Below are 24,795 nucleotides of genomic sequence, written 5' to 3' on the forward strand. Positions count from 1 at the left end.
CCAACAGAGTGCTTTGTATTCAAGAGCAAAAAATGTCATCTTTGTATGAGGGGAACAAATACCAGACCACCCAACACTTACACATCTCTGCTGCAGCCCTCACTCCCCCCTGTTGAATTACAGAATTTCAATTGCCACATGGTCTGTTCCTGTGTCATAAAGCAATGTGATCCTGGCAACCATGTTGATGAGCAGGCAGCAAGAAGCTTGCATCCCACCTCAACTGGGCACAGACAGATTGTACAGTGTAATTCCCTGTCTGAAGACGACAGTCAGAACATTAAAAACATTAAGAACATGAAAAAGTTGAAATTCAGGTCAGAATTCAGACAATTTACAATTATAGCCCAAAGTGTACTAAATTCCCTGCAACAGAAATTACGGTTTTCATTAAAGCTTACACTATAGTCACAAAAAGGTATCATTGATTATCCTTGGAAGTCCAGTGACTCAATAACATTCTTGCTACTGACATCTATGCAAGATGTTCTACTGTATGGTCACAAATGATTGTCCATTTCTCTCACTCATTCAGATTGACAGAATGAGTAATCAGTCCCAACAGAATTGAGCACCGTACCTTTGGGAGTCCTGCTGCATGTTTCATCTACTCCCCACCAACTGAAGCAATCTGCCCATGGTAGGGGTGATTGGAAGGACGCAAACAGGTAGTACAGACTGTAGGCGAGGATGCAGGTATATGAAATGATGCCAAATACTGCAAATATAACAGCATTTATGCCCACACCTTAAAATTGAACAAGAAGCATGAGATTAGATTTGAAACTGCTTTGAAATAAATTAGAGTGATTGAGCCATAGAGGCCTACAGAACGGAGACAGGCCCTTTGGCCCAAATTGCTCCATACCGATCAAAATGTCCATCTACAAAATACCCTGCAAGGACTGCAACAAACATTACATTGGATAGATGGGCAGGAAACTAGCCACCAGGATACACGAGTACCAAGTAGCCACTAAAAGACATTATCAACTATCACAAGTATCTGTCAAAGTACTGGCCCCATTTTTCTAAAAGCTGTTCCTTTTCTCAAGGACACTGTGTGCTTGGTTTTTTACTCAGAAGGGTTGTAAACAGCTCCCAGTTCCGATTAGACTAGTTTGGTACAGAGATTAAAGGGTATTGAGAGGCCTTTTTTGTTTATATGTAAACAATTAAGAATTCAGGCCAAAGTGGTCATGGTTTAGAAGTGACCTGTATCACGAAAGGGGGAGTGGTCAGCTCTCTAGCTGAGTGGGGAGAAAGTGAGGACTGCAGATGCTGGAGATCAGAACTGAAAAATGTGTTGCTGGAAAAGCGCAGCAGGTCAGGCAGCATCCAAGGAGCAGGAAAATCGACGTTTTGGGCATAAGCCCTTCTTCAGGAATGTCAATTCTCCTGCTCCTTGGATGCTCTCTAGCTGAGCGGTTCAGTCCAGAACTAGTTAGGATTTCAGCTGCATGGAAACAGGCTCTCTCTCTCTCTGCCCTTCTAACTTCAACCTGTGAGCATTTGTTCCATTTTCACTGTTGTTTAAGGGGGTTTGCTTGCTGGGACTGTTGTCTATATTCAGAATAACATAATTAAGTCTAGTTTGGATAGACTGAGTTTTGTCAAGGCTCTTTATTCTGTTCTTTGTGTTTCATTGTGTAATTATGTGAATAAATTTTCATCTGTTTTAAAACCTGGTAGTCAACCGAGCTAACTTACTCCGGGTAATTTTCACTGTACACTTACCGAAACAAATTGCAAAGTTATGGTCTGGGCTGCCTGTTTAAGAATGTTTTGAGTGGTCTGGCCGAGTTCATAACAGATTGGGATGTTTAATAGCAAGTGAAAGGTGTTAGTGTCTTTAGCTTGGGGGTTGTTTTGGTTGGGGAGACAAAGTTTGGGATAGTAATGGCTCTTTCAGTTGCCACAAGTTTTCTGGAGGTGGATGCGGTAACTTTGGAAGTTTTGCAAAAGGTGAATAAGACCAAGCTGCAGGAATTAGCAGACCAGCTGGGAATGGACCTGCCTGCTTCTGTGAGGAAAGGAGAGATAATTACAGCAGTAGGTCAGCATTTAAAATTAATAGAACATAGAACATTACAGTGCAGGCCAGACCCTTTGGCCCTTAATGTTGCACCGACATCTGAAGCCCATCTAACCTACACTATTCTAGTCTTGTTCATATGCCTATCCAATGACCATTTAAATGTCCTCAATGCTGGTGAGTCTACAACTGTTACAGGCAATGCGTTCCACACCCCTACTACTCTGAGTAAAGAAACTACTTCTGACATCTGTCCTATATCGATCACCTCTTAATTTAAAGCTATGTCCACTCGTGCTAGCCATTACCATCTGAGGAAAAAGGCTCTCACTATCCACCCTATTGAACCCTCTGACGATTTTATATGTCTCAATTAAGTCACCTCTCAATATTCTTCTCTCTAACGAAAACAGCATCAAATCCCCCAGCCTTTCCTTGTAAGAACTTCTCACCATACTAGGCAACGTTCTAGTAAATCTCCTCTGAACCCTTTCCAAAGCTTCCACATCCTTCCTATAATGCAGTGACCAGAACTGTACGCAATATTCCAAATGGGGCTGCACCAGAGTTTTGTACAGCTGCAGCACGACCTCGTGGTTCCGAAAATCAATCCCTCTACCAATAAAAGCCAACACACCATGTGCCTTCTTAACAACCTTATCAACCTGGGCCTGGGCGGCAACTTTCAAGAATCGAGGTATTGAGAGGCCGAGGTCTGGTTGTTCATCGACACTACCAAAAATCTTACCCTTACCATCCAGTATTCTGCATTCCTGTTACTCCTTCCAAAGTGAATCACCTCACACTTATCTGCATTAAACTCAATTTTCCACCTCTCAGCCCAGCTCTGCAGCTTATCTATGTCTCTCTGTAATCTACAACAACCTTTGTCAAGATCCACAACTCTACCAATCTTAGTGTCATCCACAAATTTACTAACCCATCCTTCTGTGCCCTCATCCAGGTCATTTATATAAATGAAAAACAACAGTGGACCCAAAACAGATCCTTGCAGTACCCCACTAGTAACTGAACTCCAGGATTAATATTTCCCATGAAGCATCACCCTCTGTCTTCTTTTAGCAAGCCAATTTCTGATCTAAATCACTAAATCACCCTCATTCCCATGCCTCCATATTTTCTCCAAGCCTACCTTATCAAATGCCTTACTGAAATCCGTACTCACCACATCAACCACTTTACCCTCACCCCCCTGTTCGGTCATCTTCTCAAAGAACTGAATAATGTTTGAGAGATACGACCCATCCTTCACAAAATCTTGTTGACTATCCCTAATCTCTATTCATCTTTAGATTATAAATAATATCTCCTATAACCCTTTCCAACAGTTTACCCACAGGTCTACAATTACCAGGGTTGTCTCTACTTCCCTTCTTGAACAAGGGAACAACATTTGCGATCCTCCAGTCTTCTGGCGCTATTCCTGTAGACAATGACGACATAAAGATAAAGCCAAAGGCTCGACAATCGTCTCCCTGGCTTTCCAGAGAATCCTAGGATAAATCCCATCCAGCCCAGGGGACTTAGCAATTCTGAAAAGTGTAAAAACAGCTAACTCCTCCTCCTTATGCCCTCAATCCAGTCTAGTCTAGTACTCAGGATTCTCCTCAACATTGTCTTTTTCTAATGTCAATACTGACAAAAAATATTCATTTAGCACTTCCCTATCTCTGCTGACCAATGCACAACTTCCCACTACTATGCTTGATTGGCCCTAATCTTACTCTTGTCATTTTATTCATTCCTGATATAGCTATAGAAAGCCTTCGGGTTCTCCTGGCTCCTCTTAGCTCTCTCTCTTTAGGTCTTTCCTGGCTAACTTGTAACTCTCAAGCACCCTAACTGAGCCATCACACCACATCCTAATATAAGCTTCTTCTTCCCCTTGACAAAGAGATTCAACTTCCTGAGTAAACCATGGCTCACACGTGACAACTTCCTCCCTGCTTGACCAGTACATACTTATGAAGGACCTGCAGTAGCTGGTCTTTGAATAAGCTGCACATTTCAATTGTGCCCGTCCCTTGCAGTTTCCTTCCCCATCCTATGCATCCTGAATCTTGACCAATTACATCATAATTGCTTTCCCCCCAGCTATAACTCTTGCCCTGTGTATATACCTATTTCCATCACTAAAGTAAACATAACCGAATTGTGGTCACTTTCACCAAAGTGCTCACCTGCCTCCAAAATCGAATGCCTGGCTGGGTTCATAACCCAGTACCAAATCTAATGTGGCCTCATCCCTTGTTCACCTGTCTACATAGTGTGTTAGGAAACCCTCCTGCACACATTGGACAAAAACTGACCCATCTAAAGTACTTGAACTATAGCATGTCCCAGTCAATATTTGGAAAGCTAAAGACCCCCATAATAACTACCCTGTCACTCTCGCTCCTATTGAGGATCATCTTTGCTATGCTATCCTCTACATCTCTGAACTATTTGGTGGCCTATAGAAAACTCCCAACAGGTTGACCTCTCCTTTCCTGTTTCTAATCTCAGCCCATACTACCTCAGTAAAGTGGTGCTCAAATGTCCTTTCTGCAACCGTAATATTGTCCTTGACTAACAGTGCCACACCACCCCTTCTTTTGTCATTTTCTCTGTTCTTACTGAAACTACCCATGTCTCTGAAATGACCACAACATCAAAATCCCATGTACCAATCCATGCTGCAAGTTCACCTACCTTATTCTGGATGTTTCTGCTGTTGAAGTAGAGACATTTCAAACCAACTTCTTGCCTGCTGGGGCCTTCCTGCGACCTTCAAATCTTAGTTCTGACATCACTACTCTCATCCTCCGTATACTCGAACTACAACTTTGGTTCCCATCCCCCTGCTAAATTAGTTTAAACCATCCTGAACAGTATTAGCAAATTCCAACCCCACCCCCCCCCCCCCAGGATACTGGTACCCCTCTGGTTCAGGTGAAAACCATCCTATTTGTAGATGTCCCACCTACCCCAGAAAGTGCCCCAATTATCCAGGAAACCCAAGCCCTCCATTCTGCACCATCCCTGTAGCCGCGTGTACAACTCCTCTCTCTCTCCCTACTCCTTGCTTTGCTAACACGTGGCATGGGGAACAAACCAGAGATAACAACTCTGTTTATTCTAGCTCTAAGCTTCCACCCTAGCTCCCTGAATTTCTGCTTTAAATGCCCATCTCTCTTCCTACCTATGTCATTGGTGCCTAAGTGGACCACGGCATGGGGCTGTACCCCCTCCCCTGCAAGGATCCCAAAAAGACGATCAGAGACATCACGAATCCTGGCACCTGGGAGGCAATACACCAAAGAATGAGTCTCTCTCATTCCCACAAAACCTCCCATCTGTCCCCCGAACCATGGAATCCCTAATGACTAATGCTCTGCTCCCCTTCCTACTTCCCTTCTGCGCAACAGGGACAGATTCTGTGCCAGAGACCTGTGCCCCATTGCTTACCCCTGGTAAGTCGATCCCGCAAACAGTATCTAAACTGTACATTTGTTGTTAAGAGGAATGGCCATAGGAGATCCCTGCACTGCCTGCCATTTCCCTTTCCAACCCCCGATGGTAACCCATCTACCTTCTTTTACCTGAGGTGCAACTACGTCTCTGTAACTCCTCTCAATAACACACACACACACCCCACCCCTTGAATGATCTGAAGTTCATCCAGCGCCAGCTCCAGTTCCCTAAAGCGGTTTTCAAGGAGCTGGAGTTGGGTGCACCTCCCACAGATGCAGTCAGCAGGGACACTACTGGTGACCCTTACCTCCCACATTCTGCAGGAGGAACATTAAACAACCCTAACCTCTATTCCTACTATTCTAAATTCCCGACAAGACTACTGAAAAACTAAAAGAACAAGAATTCAGTCACCTACCACTGGGTGCAAAGAATTTTGTTTTGGTTAGAGGAGGACAACACGTGAGAGACACTATAGAGTAGTGTTTCAGGTAAAGCAACACTGCTTTACCTGAATATAAAGCCTCACTTACCCAGCAGTCCCATGTCTGCTCTGTCTATACACAAGGCAAACCTTTATATCTTTTAAAATTTACCTTCCAGTCAGGCCTCTGGTCCTCACTGTCATACCTCCCACTCCAACTACCGCCGACAAAAGTAAAACTTGCTAGAGAAACCATCAGAATCTATAGAGATGGCAAGAATTCAATTGCAAATGAAGCAGCTCAAGTTGGAGGTGAGAGAAAAGGAAAGGGCAGCAGAAATGAAACGGTTTGAGTTATGAATAAAAGCAGAAGAGAGGGAAAAAGAGAGCAGCAGAAGAGAGGGAAAACGAACGGGCAGCAAAAGAGGGGGAATGGAGAGAGCAGCAGAAGACAAAGAAAAAGAAAGAGAACTTCTAAAACTGACAATTAAAAGCAAAATCAGCTTAAAAGGCTGGAAACAAAGGCTGAAGGTAACCTTTGCCAGGAAGTAGTGCAAACTCATGTGGAAGAGCAGACAGTTAAAATGGCAAGGTTGGCAGCTGAAGGGGCTGATGATTATGAGCTGGTCCATAAAACTTGGTTTGGCTTCCAGGATCAAGTTCAGTCCATGAGGAATAGAAACTGGGGCAGAGAGATATCCTCATGTAGAAGGGGCAAGGTAAATCTCAGTGAAGATCATAAAGACAACTTACCACAGGGTAAAAAAGAAACCCTTGAGGGAGACAAAGGAGTTAAAAAGCTCAGGTGCTTTCATTGTCATAAAGTGGGCCATGTAAAATCAGTGTTGGTGGGCTAGCAGAAAGCCAGAGGTAGGAAAACCAGACAAGTCTGGGAGGATTTTTTGGACTATTAACAAAAATCACAAGGGAAGTTAGACAACTGCCTCAAAGATGATCAGAGGTTGATTTAAGGAGGAAGTGCCAGATCTGCTTAAAAAATACACATGCAAGGGTTACGTTTATTCACATAGGCCAGGAGTAGCAGGTAAAGAGGGGACAATATTAAGGGACACAGGATCCTCTCGGTCTGTAATGCTGAAGGATGAGGGGGTGTGTACTCCTGAGGGACTATTGCCAGAAAAAGTACTGGTAACAGGAATTCATGGTGAGACAAAAAGTGCTCAGTCATGTAAAGTGAGGCAAGAGAGTCCAGAGAAGACAGGAGAATTTGTGGTAAGAGTACTGGACAAACTTACAACTCCAGGAATACAATTTGTCCTTGCAAATGATATAGTTGATTCACCGGTAGGCATGCTGCTTACTCTTGTTGAAAAGTCAGTGGGGACACAGGCAACTGAAGAAAAGAAGAATAATTATCCAGGAATTTTCCCAGACTGTGTGATCATAGGATCACAGAGGCACAAGTTGAAGCAGGACAGATCAAAATGCAGAGATAAGGAAGCTGAGTTAGCTTTATCCAAGACTTCTTTTGATCAGATAAGAAAAAGGCATTCAGAGAGTGCAAATGCATCCCTGTGAGTTATTACTTAACAAATGATGTCTTAATGAGGAAACGGAGACCATCACATATTCAAGCAGATGAGGAATGGACAGAGTTTCAGGCATAGGTTGAGAAGGGAAAGATATAAAAGAGACCGAAGAGGCAACCTTTTCACGCAGAGGGTGGTACGTGCATGGAATGAGCTGCCAGAAGTAGTGGTGGAAGCTAGTACAGTTGCGATATTTAAAAGACATCTGGATGGGTATGTGAATAGGAAGGGTTTGGAGGGGTATGGGCCAGGTGCTGGCAGGTAGGACTAGATTGGGATATCTGGTTGGCATGGACGAGTTGGACTGAAGGGTTTGTTTCCATGCTGTACATCTCTATGACTCTACAAATTGTTTTGCCAGAAGAGTATAGAAAGGAGGTGCTGCAAGTGGCGCATGAGCTACCAAATGGAGGTCTTTTAGAGGTGAGGAAAACACTGGCTAAAATACAAAGACATTTTTACTGACTTGGACTACACAATGATGCAGTTAAATTTTGCCAAATGTGTCATACATGTCTGCTAATCGGAAAACTACAGGCAGTAATAAAACCTGCACCTTTAATACCTATTCTAGCATTTGAGGAACCTTTCACAAGAGTCTTGATTGATTGCACAGGTCCCCTACCGAAGGGTCTGTTTCCATGCTGTACATCTCTATGACTTTATCAAATCGAGAGGAAATTGAGTGAGGTGAACTACTTGATATGGACTCCAGACAGGAAGTAATCTCGCACAGAGTGTGTCATGTGAATATTTTCCAAAGGTATTTTGATCAGGAAAGAATGCAAGAGGAGAAGGTGTTCATGATTACAGCACAGAAGGGAAAAACAAGTTTAGTGGATTTTGAATTGGACATTCCTCAAATCAAATTGGACAATGAGGAAGTTGTCAAAAATTGGGATAAATTATTGAGTTACCTTCCACAAGAAATTTGAAACGACCTGAAAGAGTTATTACTATCACGTGGGGAGATATGGAGAAATAAACAGGGAAGCACTAACCTAATTGTGCATGATCTAGAGATAGGAGACACTGTTCCGATTAAGCCACATCCTTATAGGCATAACCCGCTAAAGTTGGCACAGTTTCAGAAGGAGATAGAGTGCATGCTCCAAGGTGGCACAATCGAAGTGAGTTACAGTGACTGGAGCTCACCCAAAGTCATGGTGTCAAAGCCAGATGGTACCCAACGGTTATGTGTGGACTATCGCAAAGTCAATGTTGTTACAAAGACTGATGCATATCCAATTACACGGTTGGAGGACTGTCAAATAAATGGAACAATCAACTTACAGTTCTAAGTTGGACTTACTCAGAGGCTACCGGAAAGTACCTCTGTCAGAGAGAGCAAAGGCAATTTCGGCTTTCGTAATGCCAAATGGACTATATCAGTTCAAAGTCAGGCCATTCGTATGAAAAACGCTCCAGCCACATCTCAGAGACTGACGAAGAAGATCATTGCCAGATTATCCAACTGTGTGGTGTACATTGATGACCTGATGATTTTTACTCACTCATGGAAGGGACATATACTGTGTTTATCGGAATTGTTCGATCGACTTCGGAAGGCAGACTTGGTGGTAATCCTAGCTAAAAGTGAGTTTGCCAAAGCCCAAGTCACCTTCCTGGGCCGTGTTATTGGACATGGATAAATGACCCCATGGGATGCAAAAACAAAAGTCATTGGGGAATGACGAAAAGAGCGTACTACAGTTCCTGGGATTGAGTGAATTTTACCTAACGTTTGTTCCAAACTTTAACAGTGTGGTTGTTCCACTCACCAAACTGTTAAACAGGGCAAGAAGTTTCAGTGGACAGTGGACTGTCAAAAGGCATTTGACAGCCTAAAAGCCGTGTTAACCATTGTCACAGTATTAGCCACACCGGATTACATGAAGCCTTTCAAGGTGGCTATCAATGCCAGTGATGTGGGTGCCGCTGCGGTGCGGTGTTCCTGCAGAAGGATGATGAGGGAACCGAAAGACCCATCTTTTCCAGGGAATTGAACGTTCATCAACAGAAATATTCAACAGTGGAGAAAGAGACTTTGTATTGGCATTACAACATTTCAGTGTTTATATTACCAGCAATGCATTTGAGACAATCATACACACTGATCATAACCCATTGACATTTGTGGAAACATTTAAAAACAAAAATGCCAGGTCGCAAAAATGTGATTGCCAATGCGTTACCGAGGCTCGATTGAGATATGGGAGGTGTTTGGTGGCGGGTGTGCCACGGCCTTATTTTGCATGTGGGTCTGCATGTTTATAGTTAGTACAGTGTATATGTGTGTTTTAGACGAATAACCAGTTTGTTTTTGAAGAGTTTTAAACATGAAGCCGGGGGGGATCCAAGATGGCGGCGACCCAGTAAGACTGAGTCTATAGTGCTCCTCCCAAGACTTGGGCACAGTGGGTCACCTACCCCCTACCAAGCTCACCAAATCATTTATAATTCATTTATAATAGTTGAGTAACTGAATTAGTGGTTTAATATTACATTTAAGCTACATTTAAGCAACTTTATCCTAAGTTAAAATGACTAAAGGGAAGGGAGCCCGCAGCTCTCAGCAAGCAGGAACCCCTCCCCCACACTCTCCAGCTGCAGCAGAGGCGTCCACAGCCGCCCCGGGGGACTTACCTACAGTAGCAAGTCTTGCAGAAATGCTTTCCAAGCTTGACTCGAAGATCGATGCCTTTATCGTCGAATCCAGGAACCGTTGGGAGTCGTTGTCGGCCGCGCTGAAGAAGCACGACCGTGAAATTGAAGAAATTCAACGCCGAGTCGGAGGGGCGGAACTAAAGGCCGCGACCTCGGAGACAACTGCTCAATCGGCCGTGGATCAGGTCCGGACTCTCGAGCAGCGAGTCCGGACCTTGGAAAATCATATTGACGACCTCGATAATCGAGGTGGTCGAAAAAATATTCATTTGCTGCGCCTTCCCGAGCAGGAAGAGGAAGGCCAGCTTACAGCATTCCTGGAGCAGTGGCTGCCACAACTTTTAAATCTGCAAGCTGGATCAGGCCAGGTAAGGGTGGAATGGGCCTACCGGGTAGCAATACGCGGGCCCGGCTCGAACCAGCGCCCGCGCCCGGTCCTGTTCCGGCTGCAGAGCTACAGGGAGAGGCAGATACTCCTAGAAGCCTCTAGAAATCTCGGAAAAGACCCCCAAGCTATGATCTACAAAGGATCCAAGATCATGCTATTTCAGGACTTTTCCCCGGCTCTGGTTCGAAAGAGGAAAGCATTCGACGAGGCGAAGAAGCGTTTAAGGGACTTAAATGTACAGTACTCCTTACGCTACCCAGCGATGTTACGCTTTAACCATGAAGGTTCTGTATATAACTTTGGATCACCAGAAAAGGCTAAGGAATTCTTGGACTCTCTTAGATAAACTGTAGGACATAATGGATGTTGGTCTGCCTTCCCCCCCCGTTTTGGTTTATATCCCCTCCCTTTTTTTTTCTTACCTTATTGCTTAATATTATTATGGGGGGTGGGGAGAGGGATTTGATTTTCTCCCCCCCCCCCTTTGGAGTTGTTTTCTGTTATTATTTTATGTATATATGAGGGGTGTATGTATATGTGTGTGTATGTATGTATGTATGTATATATATATATATATATATATATATGTATGTGTATGTATATATATGTATATATAAGTTGGGGGATTTGGTTAATGTTGGTGGGGGGAGGTGGTTACCTTATTCGATTTTACCTCTGTCTTTAGGAGCGGGGTTGTTTTTCCCTTCGTTATTTTGTATTATCATATTTAATTATTATTTGTTGAACTGGTAATTTTATAGTTATATGTTTATATATGGTATTAACATTACCAAATATACCCAGGTGTTGGTAGGGGTGGGGGTGGGGTGCTCACTGTTAACTCTAGCTTTGTATTATATTTGAATTTTCCTCACTTTATTGAGGAGTGCCTGGGTCAAGGGTGGGGCATTGGTTGGGAGAGGATATGAGGGATTTTTGGAGAGGAAGTGATGCCCCCTGGGAACAAGGGGGAAAGTCTCCACTTAGATACGTTTTATATTTTTTTTATTTAGAAATAGTTTTTTACTGTATTGTTGTGGGTGTATTAAAGAGGGTTTATTTTTGTAAATTTTACATGTTCCATGCTCGGGATGTTCTGGATAGGGTTCCCCCTCCCGAGGGGTCTCGGATTGGCCCAGAGGATTATGGTTGATCAATCGGTTAAGTGGTGCACCTGGAATGTCAAAGGGAGTAATTCGCCACTTAAAAGGAAGAAAATATTATCAAATCTTAAGAAGGAAAGAGTTGATATAGCTCTCCTACAGGAGACGCATCTGTCAGATAAAGAACACTTGAAATTACGACAGGGCGGATTTGATCAGGCCTTTTTTTCTTCTTTTAGCTCAAAAAGCAGGGGAGTTGTTATTCTTGTTCGGAAGAATTTCCCTTTCAAAATCCTAAAGCAGATAAAAGACGAATCTGGACGATATATCTTGATTAAAGCTCTCATAAATGGAGAGGAATATGGGATTTTAAATTTGTACTGCCCCCCGGCACACCCCTTTAAATTTATAACAGAAGCCTTCTCAAAATTGATGGCTTTTGATGCCCGTCATATAATTATAGGGGGAGACTTTAATTGTATTATGGATCCGGAAATAGACAGGATTCCCAAGAGTACTGCAGGAGTATCTCCCAGATCTAGACAATTGATGGATCTGAACAAAGAATTAGGATTAGTAGATGTATGGAGATGTCTTCATCCACAGGGTAGAGATTTTTCTTTCTACTCTAATCCACATAAATGTCATACCAGAATTGATATGTTTTTTGCCCCCTCAATTTTTTTAAATTCCATATCATCCTGTAAAATAGGTAATATAGCAATTTCTGACCACGCTGCTGTATATATGGAAACTAAGGCGAGGAACAGTGGGACATCCCCTCGGCATTGGCGTATGGACCCCTTCTTAATGAAAGATAGTAAATTTGTAAAGTACTTCTCTCAAGAATTTAAAACTTTTTTAGAAATTAATTCAGGTACAGCTAGCAACCCGTCAATGATGTGGGAGACCATCAAAGCTTACACGCGAGGCTTGATCATCTCCTACTCAGCGACCCAGAAGAAATTAAAAGGAGAACAACAGCGTTTGCTTGAAGCCCGCTTAAAAGCGGCTGAAACAGCATACACTGATAGACCCTCTATTATTAAATTGCAAAGGATTACAGCTCTTAGGACAGCTCTAAATACTACACTTACTCAAACGGCTAAGAGGGAAATATTATTTGCAAAGCAAAGATTATATGAATATGGCGACAAACCGGGTAGATACTTAGCATTTCTTGCAAAGAAAAAAAAGGCCCCTCAGACGATTATGTCTATTAAGGAAAGTACGGGTATTTTGACTCATGATCATAAAAAGATTAATGCGACCTTTAGAAAATTCTATTCTGAGTTATATAAATCACAGGATTGTGAAGATAGGGCGAAGAGGATGCAGTCATTTTTAAAAAATTTGACTTTTCCAGACCTAACTCCGGAACAAGTATCGGTCCTAAATGCTCCTCTTACACCCCAAGAAATAGTTGATGCAATTAGGCACCTTCAAAATGGTAAGACGCCGGGCCCAGATGGCTTTCAAGCTGAATTCTATAAAGAATTTACAGAAATACTGGTTGGTCCACTTATGGACATGTATAACTATGCATATAGTCAGGGCTGTCTCCCGCCTTCGCTGAAAGAGGCAAATATCTCTCTTATCCTCAAAAAAGGAAAGGACCCAGAAGATTGTACATCATACAGACCAATATCCTTGCTAAATGTAGATTTTAAAATCCTCTCTAAAACGTTAGCACTGAGATTAGAAAGGATACTGCCACATATTATAAAGGAGGATCAGACGGGGTTTATTAAGGGCCGTAGATCATCCAATAATGTTAGAAGGGCTCTGAATATGATTCAAGCTTGTCATCAGGGAAAGATACCAGGAGTAGTGGTTTCATTAGACGCGGAAAAGGCATTTGATAGGGTCGAATGGTCATATTTGTTTTACACATTGGAGAGGTTTGGTGTTGGACAGGTGTTTACCAAATGGATCTCAACATTGTATAGTGATCCCAAAGCAGTTGTGGTTACCAATGGATTAGGCTCGGATAGCTTCAGTGTGGGTAGGGGCTGCCGTCAGGGATGTCCCCTCTCGCCATTGTTATTCACGCTAATAATTGAACCACTAGCAGAAGCTATACGAGCTGATCCTAACATAGTGGCCCCAAGGATTGGTACAGGTAAACATAAAATTACCCTTTATGCAGATGATGTTCTTCTATTCCTCAGTAACCCTTTGATGTCCATACCTCGCTTAATCCAAGTTATTAATACATTTAGTGCATTCTCAGGCTATAAAATTAATTTTTCAAAATCGGAAGCTATGCCAATGGGTGGCCTTGCTGTGATACCCCGCTTAGCGGACGGTTCCCTTTTTCCCTTTCGCTGGTCCCTGGAGGGTTTCTTATATTTAGGCATTTTTATTACTCCAGTATTTGGTCAGTTGTATAAGGCTAATTTTGTGTATTTATTGGAAAGGATAAGGCAGGACCTCCAGCGATGGGGAGACCTGCCAATTTCCTGGCTGGGTAGAATAGCATTAATCAAAATGAATATCCTGCCCCGTCTCCTATATCCTATGAGAATGCTTCCGGTAATGCTGCCGAGGACAGCTTTATGTAAATTATACGGCTGGCTGAGTTCCTTTATCTGGAACCATAGGCGACCCCTCATTAAGCTGAAGAAGCTACAGCTTCCACAGGCAAGGGGTGGATTGGACTTCCCAGATTTTAGGAAATATCAATTAAGTTCCCTATTAAGTTATATAGCTGATTGGGTCTTGTCTGATCCACAATCAATCTGGTTGGACATCGAGGCTTCTCAAGTAAAATACCCACTTATTAACCTTTTATTCTCAGACAAGAGGAAAATCATTACAGATCACTGTAAAAACCCTATAATACTGAATACAATCAAGGCTTGGAATATAATGCGGCAAAATGAGGGTAATTCACATAAAACATCCCCCTATGCACCGATAGTGGGAGCATGGGGATTCCAACCGGGGTTAACAGATGCCACTTTTAAACTCTGGAGAGCCAGGGGTATCTCATGTCTTGGGGATTTATTTAAAGATGGGGTCCTGATGTCTTTCGGACAGCTGCGTCAGAAATTCGGATTACCCAATGGAGACCTCTTTCGATACTTCCAAATTCGAGATTTTATACAGAAGAAGACTACGTTATTAGATAGTCTTTATAAATCCGATAGAGAATGTAGTGTCCTACGACCAGTGGGGGTATCTTCCGTCAGTAATATTTATCATTTGCTACATGATGAAGTATCGGGAGATATGGATAATCTGCTTAAAACATGGGATCAGGATCTGGGACTAGAAATCTCCACAGAAACGTGGAATGATATCTGGGAAAATGCTAGAAGAATTACTATTTGTAACAGAACCCAGGCTATCCAGCTGAAGATACTTCATAGGGCCCATATAGCACCGGTTCGATTGGCAAAATTTAAGGCAGGAGCATCTCCAATGTGTCCTAAATGCAAAATAGAGGTGGGCACTCTTGTACATTGCTTATGGACCTGTCATAAGATCCGTGGATATTGGACTAAAGTAGCAAGTACCCTGACAGAAATTTTAGGAACGGAAATAAAAGTGGACCCCGTATCTCTCCTCTTGGGCTTTTCGAACTTTCCCTCCCTGGACACGTACGGGAAGAGACTATTTTCTATTCTTTCTTTCTGTGCAAGGAAAAATATTTTGATGAACTGGGTGGCGGAGGGCCCCCCTGGACTTTCAAATTGGCACAGACTAATTATGGAATGTATTCCCCTTGACTTCCTTACAAATATGGTGCACCGAAAGACCGAATTATTTTATAAAATATGGCAGCCCTTTTTGAATTACATAAATACAGATATTTCGGCTATCCTAACAAGGGCTTTTATTTAATTGAGACTACGAACCTGGCTGGTCCGCGGCCCCTCGGGGGAGGAATCCCGCACGAATACGGGTTTTATCATATCTGATGTTAACACATCCCGAGCATGTAAGAGACTTAAATATACACCCTGGTTAGTTGTAGGTTAGATTAGTAGATAGTTGAGTTTTGTCTGTTTGTTTTTTTTTGGGTTTTTTTTGTTGTTGTTTTGTTTTGTTTTGTTTTTTTTTTGTTTTTTTTTGTTGTCAAATTTTGGCTATTGTATATTTGAGCTAATTGTATATCAATGTTTATATCTGAGAGTTTTGTTTATTTTTGTAAACTTGTAAAAATGTTAAATTTCTAATAAAAATATCTATATAAAAAAAAAACATGAAGCCATCTTTTGATATTGATGTTTTTTTTTAAAATGGGGGGAGGTGTCACAGAGCTGGTCCTTTTTATCTAAAAGCTGTTTCTTTTCTTTCTGTGCCCTTAGTTTTTCTCAGAGGAGTCATAAACAGTTCCCCGGTTCCGATTCGACTAGTTTGGTACAGAGATTAAAGGGTATTGAAAGGCCTCACTTACCCAGCAGTCCCATGTCTGCGGGACAGAACACCAGCACTTCAACGGAGATTCACTGATGATGTTACCCAGCATGGTGATGGAACGTCTGAGAACAAATCTACCAGCTCAGCGAGCAAACTTACAACCTGAACAACAAATCTTCTCAAAAATCACAAGTATCCATTTATGCTGATCCCATTTCCCTGCACTTGGCCCTTATCCTTCTAATCCATTCCTATCCATGTATTTGTTCAAATGTCTTTTAAATGTTGTTAATATACCCACTTCCATTGGCAGCTCATTCCATATGCATACCACCCTCCATATAAAACAGTTGCCCCTCACGTTCTCTTTTATTCTTTACCCTCTAACCTTAAACTCATGCTCTCTGGTCCTCAATTCCCCAACCCACAGGAAAAGACTGAGTGCATTCATCCTATCTATGCCTCTCATAATCTGATACACCTCGATAAGGTCCTCCCTCAGTCTCCTACACTCTAAAGATAAAAGTCCTAGCTTGTCCAAGCTCTCCCTATAACTCAGACCATTGAATCCAAGCAACATCCTTGTAAATGTCTACTGCACTCTTTTCAGTTTAATAACATCTTTCCAATAACACGGTGACCAAAACTGAACACAATACTCCAAGCACTGCCTCACCAATGCCCTGCATATCTACAACACAACTTCCCAATTTCTATACTCAGTACCTGACTGATGAAGGCCAGTGTGCCAAAAGCCTTCTTCACTGCCCTGTCTACCTGTGACTCCACCTTCAGAGAACTGTGAACCCCTGAACTCCAAGATTCCTCTGTTCCACTACACTCCTTACGGACTTAGCATTCACCACGAAACTCCTACCTTGATTTGACTTTCCAAAATGCAAGACCTCACACTTATCGATACTAAGCTCCACTTGCCATTGCTCGGCCCACTTCCCCAGCTGATCAAGGTCCTGCTGCAATTTATGATAACCTTCCTCACTGTCCATGCTACCACCTATTTTAGTGTCATCAGCAAAGTTACTAATCATGCTTTGTACATTCTCATCCAAATCACTGATATAGATAACAAACAGTAATGGGCCTAGCACCAACCTCTGAAGCACTCCACTAATCACAGGCATCCAAACCGACAAGCATCCTTCCATTATTACCCTCTGCTTCCTACCATCAAGCCAAATGTGTATCCAGTTTACCAGCTCCCACTGGATTACATGTGATCTAACCTTCCAGAGAAGCCTACCATGTGGAATCTTATCAAGTGCCTTACTGAAATCCATATTGACTACATCTATCGCCCTGCCCTCGTCAACCTTTCCTGGTCACTTCATCGACGAACGCTAACAAATTTGCAAGGCATGATCTCCCACTCACAAAGCCATGCTGACTACTCCTAAATAAACCCTGTCTTTCCAAATGCATGTACATCTTATGTCTCAGAATCTTCTCAAGCAACTTACCCACCACACATGTTAGGCTTACTGGTCTATAGTTCCAGGCTTTTCTTTGCAGCCCTTCCTGAATAAGGGTACAATATTCCTTCACATAGATTTAGTTGGTGGACAAGTCAATCTTATCTACTTCAGTTTGTGTGTCCATAATTCTCGAATTATCTGATGGATGAGTATAAGCTGTACTTTAATTCCAATCACCTTAATTTGGATAGATATGTTTCTAATTATTGAAATATAAAATTCTTGAGTCCATTCAACTTCAAATGTCACATTTTCATTGCATTTGCAACAAAATCCTGAACAATATTGGCTGAGATTTTCAGTGTTCCAGATATGCTGTCATCAGTTACGTATTTTAGAAGGGGGTGGGGACCAACATGAAGAGACTGAAATGGATGTTGATCTGAGAAATAATTTAAAAATAAAGCCAATAGTCTGAGATTGTACTGGCCTGTCCTAATGTCATACCAAGGGCAGAGGGGCTGTTCTGAATCCTATGAAAACAACAAAGAATCATCTACTCAATGAAACAGCATATCTTAACAGCAAGGCTAGAACACTAAGGACATTACCTTTCACTATGAATAAAGTTAAGAAAGGTATCCATTTATATAGTCTTTTGCGTAAACTTAAGACATTTCTAAGCACCTTACAGATAATTTATAGGGGGAGGCAATGGCCAGGTGATATTATTGCTGAACTGTTAATCCAGAGACCAAGATAATGTTCTAGGAACCAGAGTTCGATTCATAGAACATAGAACAATACAGCACAGAACAGGCCCTTCGGCCCACGATGTTGTGCCGAACTTCTAACCTAGATTAAGTACCCATCCATGTACCTATCCAAATGCCGCTTAAAGGTCGCCAATGATTCCGACTCTACCACTCCCACGGGCAGCGCATTCCATGCCCCCACCACTCTCTGGGTAAAGAACCCACCCCTGACATCTCCCCTATACCTTCCACCCTTCACCTTAAATTTATGTCCCCTTGTAACACTCTGTTGTACCTGGGGAAAAAGTTTCTGACTGTCTACTCTATCTATTCCTCTGATCATCTTATAAACCTCTATCAAGTCACCCCTCATCCTTCGCCGTTCCAACGAGAAAAGGCCGAGAACTCTCAACCTATCCTCGTACGACTTCCTCTCCATTCCAGGCAACATCCTGGTAAATCTTCTCTGCACCCTCTCCAAAGCTTCCACATCTTTCCTAAAGTGAGGCGACCAGAACTGCACACAGTACTCCAACTGTGGCCTAACCAAAGTCCTGTACAGCTGCAACATCACTTCACGACTCTTGAATTCAATCCCTCTGCTCATGAACGATAATACTCCATAGGCCTTCTTACAAACTCTATCCACCTGAGTTGCAACCTTCAAAGATCTATGTACATAGACCCCAAGATCCCTCTGCTCCTCCACCTTACTAAGAACCCTACCATTAACCCTGTATTCCGCATTCTTATTTGTTCTTCCAAAATGGACAACCTCACACTTGGCAGGGTTGAACTCCATCTGCCACTCCTCAGCCCAGCTCTGCATCATATCTAAGTCCCTCTGCAGCTGACATAAGCCCTCCTCACTGTCCACAACTCCACCTATCTTCGTATCATCTGCAAATTTACTGACCCACCCTTCGACTCCCTCATCTAAGTCATTAATAAAAATTACAAACAGCAGAGGACCCAGAACTGATCCCTGCGGAACTCCATTTGTAACTGGGCTCCAGGCTGAATATTTACCATCTACCACCACTCTCTGCCTTCGACCGGTTAGCCAGTTTTCTATCCAATTGGCCAAATTTCCCTCTATCCCATGCCTCCTGACTTTCCGCATAAGCCTACCATGGGGAACCTTATCAAATGCCTTACTAAAATCCATGTACACTACATCCACTGCTCTACCCTCATCCACATGCTTGGTCACCTCCTCGAAGAATTCAATAAGACTTGTAAGGCAAGACCTACCCTTCACAAATCCGTGCTGGCTGTCCCTAATCAAGCAGTGTCTTTCCAGATACTCATAAATCCTATCCCTCAGTACCCTTTCCATTACTTTGCCTACCACAGAAGTAAGACTAACAGGCCTGTAATTCCCGGGGTTATCCCTATTCCCTTTTTTGAACAGGGGCACAACATTCGCTACTCTCCAGTCCCCTGGTACCACCCCCGTTGCCAGTGAAGACGAGAAGATCATTGCCAACGGTACTGCAATTTCCTCTCTTGCTTCCCACATAATCCTAGGATATATCCCGTCAGGCCCGGGGGACTTGTCTATCCTCAAGTTGTTCAAAATGTCCAACACATCTTCCTTCCTAACAGGTATCTCTTCTAGCTTACCAGTCCATTTCACACTCTCCTCTTCTACAATACGGTCCCTCTCGTTCGTAAATACTGAAGAGAAGTACTTGTTCAAGACCTCTCCTATCTCTTCCGACTCAATACACAGTCTCCCACTACTGTCCTTGATCGGACCTACCCTCGTTCTCGTCATTCTCAGGTTTCTCACATACGCATAAAATGCCTTGGGGTTATCCTTGATCCTATCCGCCAACGATTTTTCATGCCCTCTCTTAGCTCTCCTAATCCCTTTCTTCAGGTCCCTTCTGGCTATCCTGTATCCCTCCACTGCTCTGTCTGAATCCTGTTTCCTCAACCTTATGTAAGCCTCCTTCTTCCTCTTTACCAGACATTCAACCTCTCTCGTCAACCAAGGCTCCCTCACACGACCATTTCTTTCCTGCCTGATAGGTACATACATATCATGGACACGTCGTATCTGCTCTTTGAAAAAGTTCCACATTTCCACCACATCCTTCCCTGACAGCCTATGCTCCCAACGTATGCTCCTCAAATCCTGCCTTACAGCATCGTAATTTCCCTTCCCCCAATTATAAAATCTACCTTGTTGTGCGCATCTATCTCTCTCCATAACCAAGGTGAAAGTCACAGAATTGTGGTCACCATCACCAAAATGTTCACCCACTAACAAGCCCACCACTTGTCCCGGTTCATTACCGAGTACCAAATCCAATATAGCCTCCCCTCTGGTTGGACAATCTACATACTGCGTTAGAAAAGCTTCCTGGACACACTGCACAAACACCGCCCCATCCAATCGACTTGATCTAAAGAGCTTCCAATCAATATTTGGGAAGTTGAAGTCGCCCATGACTACGACCCTGTGGCTTCTGCACCTTTCCAAAATCTGTTTCCCAATCTGTTTCTCCACATTTCTGCTGCTATTGGGGGGCCTATAGTAAACACCCAACAAGGTGACTGCACCTTTCCTATTTCTGACTTCAGCCCATACTACCTCCAGAGGCAGATCCCCCTCAAACTTCCTTTCTGCAGCCGTTATACCATTTCTAATTAGCAATGCCACCCCCCCTCCTTTTTTCCCACCCTCCCTAATCTTACTGAAACACCTGTAACCAGGAACCTCCAACAGCCATTCCTGTCCCTCATCTATCCACGTTTCCGTGATGGCCACAACATCGTAGTCCCAGGTACCGATCCATGCCTTAAGTTCACCCACCTTATTTCTGATACTCCTTGCGTTGAAGTATACGCACTTGAGCCCATCTCTGTGTCCGCAAGTAGTCCCTGTCAGTGCTACCTTCTCCACAGCCTCCCTACAGTCTTGGGCATCCTGACACACAGCTAGCTTACTTGCTGGACTACAAGTCCGGATCCCATCCCCCTGCCAAATTAGTTTAAACCCCCCCGAAGATTCCTGTCATAACAGATGGCAAAAGTTGAATTCAATACAGATCTGGAATGCTGAGTTTAATTATGATTTATAAAAAGGTTGACTTTTTGTTTTACACTTGTAATAAGACTATTTAAATTAGTTCTTGTATAACTGACTACAGTTACTGTTTCTTTTAAGTGCAATAAACCGGTTTATTTATAACAGAGTATATGGTAGCAGCTTACGTTGAGTTTGAAAGCGATGTTGTTCAATCAGAAATAATGATATTAAATATAAACAAAGGGGCTTATGAAACTGTGAAGAGAAAAATTGGCTATGATGGATTACGACCCAAAATGAAAAGTATGACAGTAGAGAAGCAATGGTTAACATCGAAAGACAAATAAAGATGATGGGATACCACAGGTCACTGCAGCATATGGTTTTGGTGGGGATAAATATTATAAACAATTGTAGGCTAATCCGCAACATTCCTGTACACTCCTGAGCTCATTCCCAAAGCATGAAGCATTGGTGGGTGCTAAAGTCAGTAGCTCTCTCACCATAAGCAAGTAATTAATAGTCAAATGACTTGTTAAAGATTCAGGTGACAATAATATTACACTGTGCACACCATCAAACAGTTGGTGCAGGTAGGAGTGTGATTCCATTCTTATAACAATCAGATTGTCTGGTCTCACCACTGGGTGGGATGTTCTTCACTGTGTTTCATATTTGCCCACCCCTATAGCACTTTCAGGCTCACTTTGGCTCTAAGCTCACTGCTAATTTTGCTTCTGGATGAGGGCGGAGGCGTACTAGCTAACTTCACTCTCTGTAATTAGCAATAAAAATACCTTCTTTTAAAGCACAGAAGCACCCCAAGGAAAGTGTTCCAACCAGGGGTAACAAAACAAATCTAAGATCATATTGGATCTAAGGAAGATACCTATTAAATTTCAAAAAGAAAGTAAATTAAGGATTCAGAGCATTTTAACAAATAAGGACCAAGCAAGACATTGAGAAAATAGACTATGACACTAAATGAGTGAGAAATGTAAAAGCTCATATATGTGTAAAAAGGAAAAGAATACCAAAAGCAAATGTGAATCCATTAGAAGCAGACACAATTCCAGCCCACTTCAAAAATAATGATTGGATTTGGATGAGTCTACCTGGATTTAGGAAAAGAAAATCATTTTTGACAAACCTGGGAGAGTTTAAGGACCTAAATAATATATTAAGTAAGAACCGATAGATGTTGTTGGTTTAGATTTTCAGAATGTTTTCAAAAAGGTTCCACATTGGAGGGTAGTGAAAAAAATTACAGCACATGGGAGTTGAGGGCCGGGGAAAATAAATTAGCATCAATTGAGAATTGATTAATGAACATAAAAGAGCATCAGAACAACTGATTCAATTTTAGTTTGGTAAGTTTCAACTAGTGTGGTTCCACAGGGGTCAGTGTTTAGACCGCAGCTATTCATAATCGATAGGAATGATTTGAAGAAAAACAAAATACTGCAGATGCTGGGAATCTGAAACAAACAGACAGAACACTCTAGAAACTCAGCAGACCTGACAGCATCCTTGCTGAAAGAAACAGAGTTAACATTTTAAGTTCATTATGACTTTTCTTCAGTCAGGGTTAAACATCATACTTCGAAATTTGCAGATGGAGTTTAGAAGCATGAGATGTGATCTAATGCCATCATACAAAATTCTTGTAGGGACTGACATGGTCAATGCAGGAGGAAGTTTTCCTATATTAGAATAAAGAGTAGGTCATTTTGGACTATGATTTCTTGGAATTTTTATCAATCGAAAATAGGGGCAGTGACTATTTAGAAATCTTTGCGCCAAATGACAATGGAAACGCAATAGTTGAGCATGCCCAAGACAGAAACTGATAGATATCTATGTATCAAGGGACATAGGATTGTTGCAGGAAACTTTTGTTGTACTTAAATCTCATTGCAAGGCTCTCTGTTTGAAAATAGTACACAAACATGGTTACATTATGAACATGGAGCAGCAAACAAAGGTCTTTCACCAGTTTGGATAACAAGGAGGTTCCTCTGTTCCATTAAAATCTCCTTAAGATAATTACACTGGAAAACGTCTACACTAATTCACTCACTCAAGTTTCAGAGGTTCTTGCAGATCCCAGCAGAATCACCTACAATATCATGTTTACAAATAGGTTCTGTCAAATTCAGGAGTCAACAAACTGATCTCTCCAGCAGTTCCACTCCCTCTACCTCAATTAAAGACATACAGTGCTACAGCATAGAAAGATACTCTTCAACCTATTGTATCTGTACCAGTTATCAAGAACTGATCTACTCTAATCCCATTTCCCAGCATATCTTTCAGTGTTTCAAGTGATCATCTAGATAGTTTTTAAATGTTGTAGCAGTTCCTGCCTCTACCACCGTTTCAGAAAGTGAATTTGAAACAGTGAAAGGGGATATTCCACTCTGTTTTAATTGTGAACAACATCGCTGCAAGGTGACCTGACACCAACATCTGGTGAAGGAAATATAGTGACTATATTCATGGGTATAAAACACAATTGCTCATTTAAACTATTGCCAAATCAAGATTGTTCAGTGAACACTAACCCTGTAACATGGGCACGGCTTTCCATACTGCAACCGGTCCGAGGCTGGCAAACTGCCCAAAGGAAGTTTCTAGGAAAAACATTGGCATTCCAGCAACTGCCAGCATCAGAATGTAGGGAATAAGGAAAGCACCTGCAAAATATAGAAAAGGGAAAGTAAAATAGATTGCTTGAATGTTAATGTCACCAGGTTTCACAACTAATAGTTCATTTCGTATTAATACAGGAATGAAATGTTGTTGACAGAAGAGTGTGACTGCAGATTGTACACAGGATCTGAATACAATCAACATTCAGGAACCTATACAACAGTGTTGCTTCTAAAACCTGCTGACTTCTCCAGCATTCTCCACTTGTTTCACACACCCAGCATGCACTGTATTTTGCTTTTATTTAGCTTCGTTAATTGTACTTGGCAGCCTTAATGTGACTGTCAGAAGGAAAATGCATGATTCCAATGGCCAGGAGATTGGAAAGGGCCTCATTATAGGGTTGGAGCTTGGAGTGAAAGTACAACCAGTGCTGCCCAATGATACTTCTTACATTGATTCCATTTCCCTCAGGAGAGCTGTTTCTGTCATGCTTATGGACCAGGGAGAAGAATCGTGAATGTAACAAAACAGTGTGACACCATAAAAAGGGCAGTCTTTACCAGAGTGTCAGAGAGATTGTCCAAGTTTGGGGTGATGCACATTCTCCATTTTGTCCTGGTGTTTGGAGAGCCGCAACATTACCTCTGTGCACTGTTTCCTGTCTTGGAAACAGGAAGGGACAGAAACTGGAAAGAGGAGATAGGGACGAGGAGATATTGACCCCATCTACATGGGTACAGTGAGATTATGAGGCCATCCCTCAATGAACACAGACTTCCCCACCCTAACACACACCAATCATTCACCAGCATCACATTCATTTCAAACTCTCCTACCAGGAAGTTCCTGACCAAAATCAATTAATAAAACCCACCAACCAAAAATCTTCACAAGCATGCTTTA

At 42.3% G+C, this 24,795-nt stretch overlaps 1 protein-coding gene across 1 annotated transcript in view; it reads right to left on the reverse strand.

Moving 5' to 3' along the window:
- Positions 1 to 580: 580 nt before the first annotated feature.
- Positions 581 to 24,795, reverse strand: part of LOC148133727 (sodium- and chloride-dependent neutral and basic amino acid transporter B(0+)-like) — a gene marked incomplete at its 3' end in the record, with an annotated part of 36,673 nt that continues 12,458 nt past the window's right edge. Inside the window, exons 3-4 of the mRNA XM_087985757.1 lie at positions 23,802 to 23,933; positions 581 to 748 (exon numbers count right to left, since the gene is read on the reverse strand). Coding sequence (XP_087841883.1) covers positions 581 to 748; positions 23,802 to 23,933 — 300 coding nt within the window. The remainder of the gene's footprint in view (positions 749 to 23,801; positions 23,934 to 24,795) is intronic.

This window comes from Chiloscyllium plagiosum, unplaced genomic scaffold (genome assembly GCF_037043375.1).
Source record: "Chiloscyllium plagiosum isolate Xiang-an unplaced genomic scaffold, Cpla_swu_hap1 HiC_scaffold_221, whole genome shotgun sequence".
Classification (NCBI taxonomy): Eukaryota; Metazoa; Chordata; class Chondrichthyes; order Orectolobiformes; family Hemiscylliidae; genus Chiloscyllium; species Chiloscyllium plagiosum.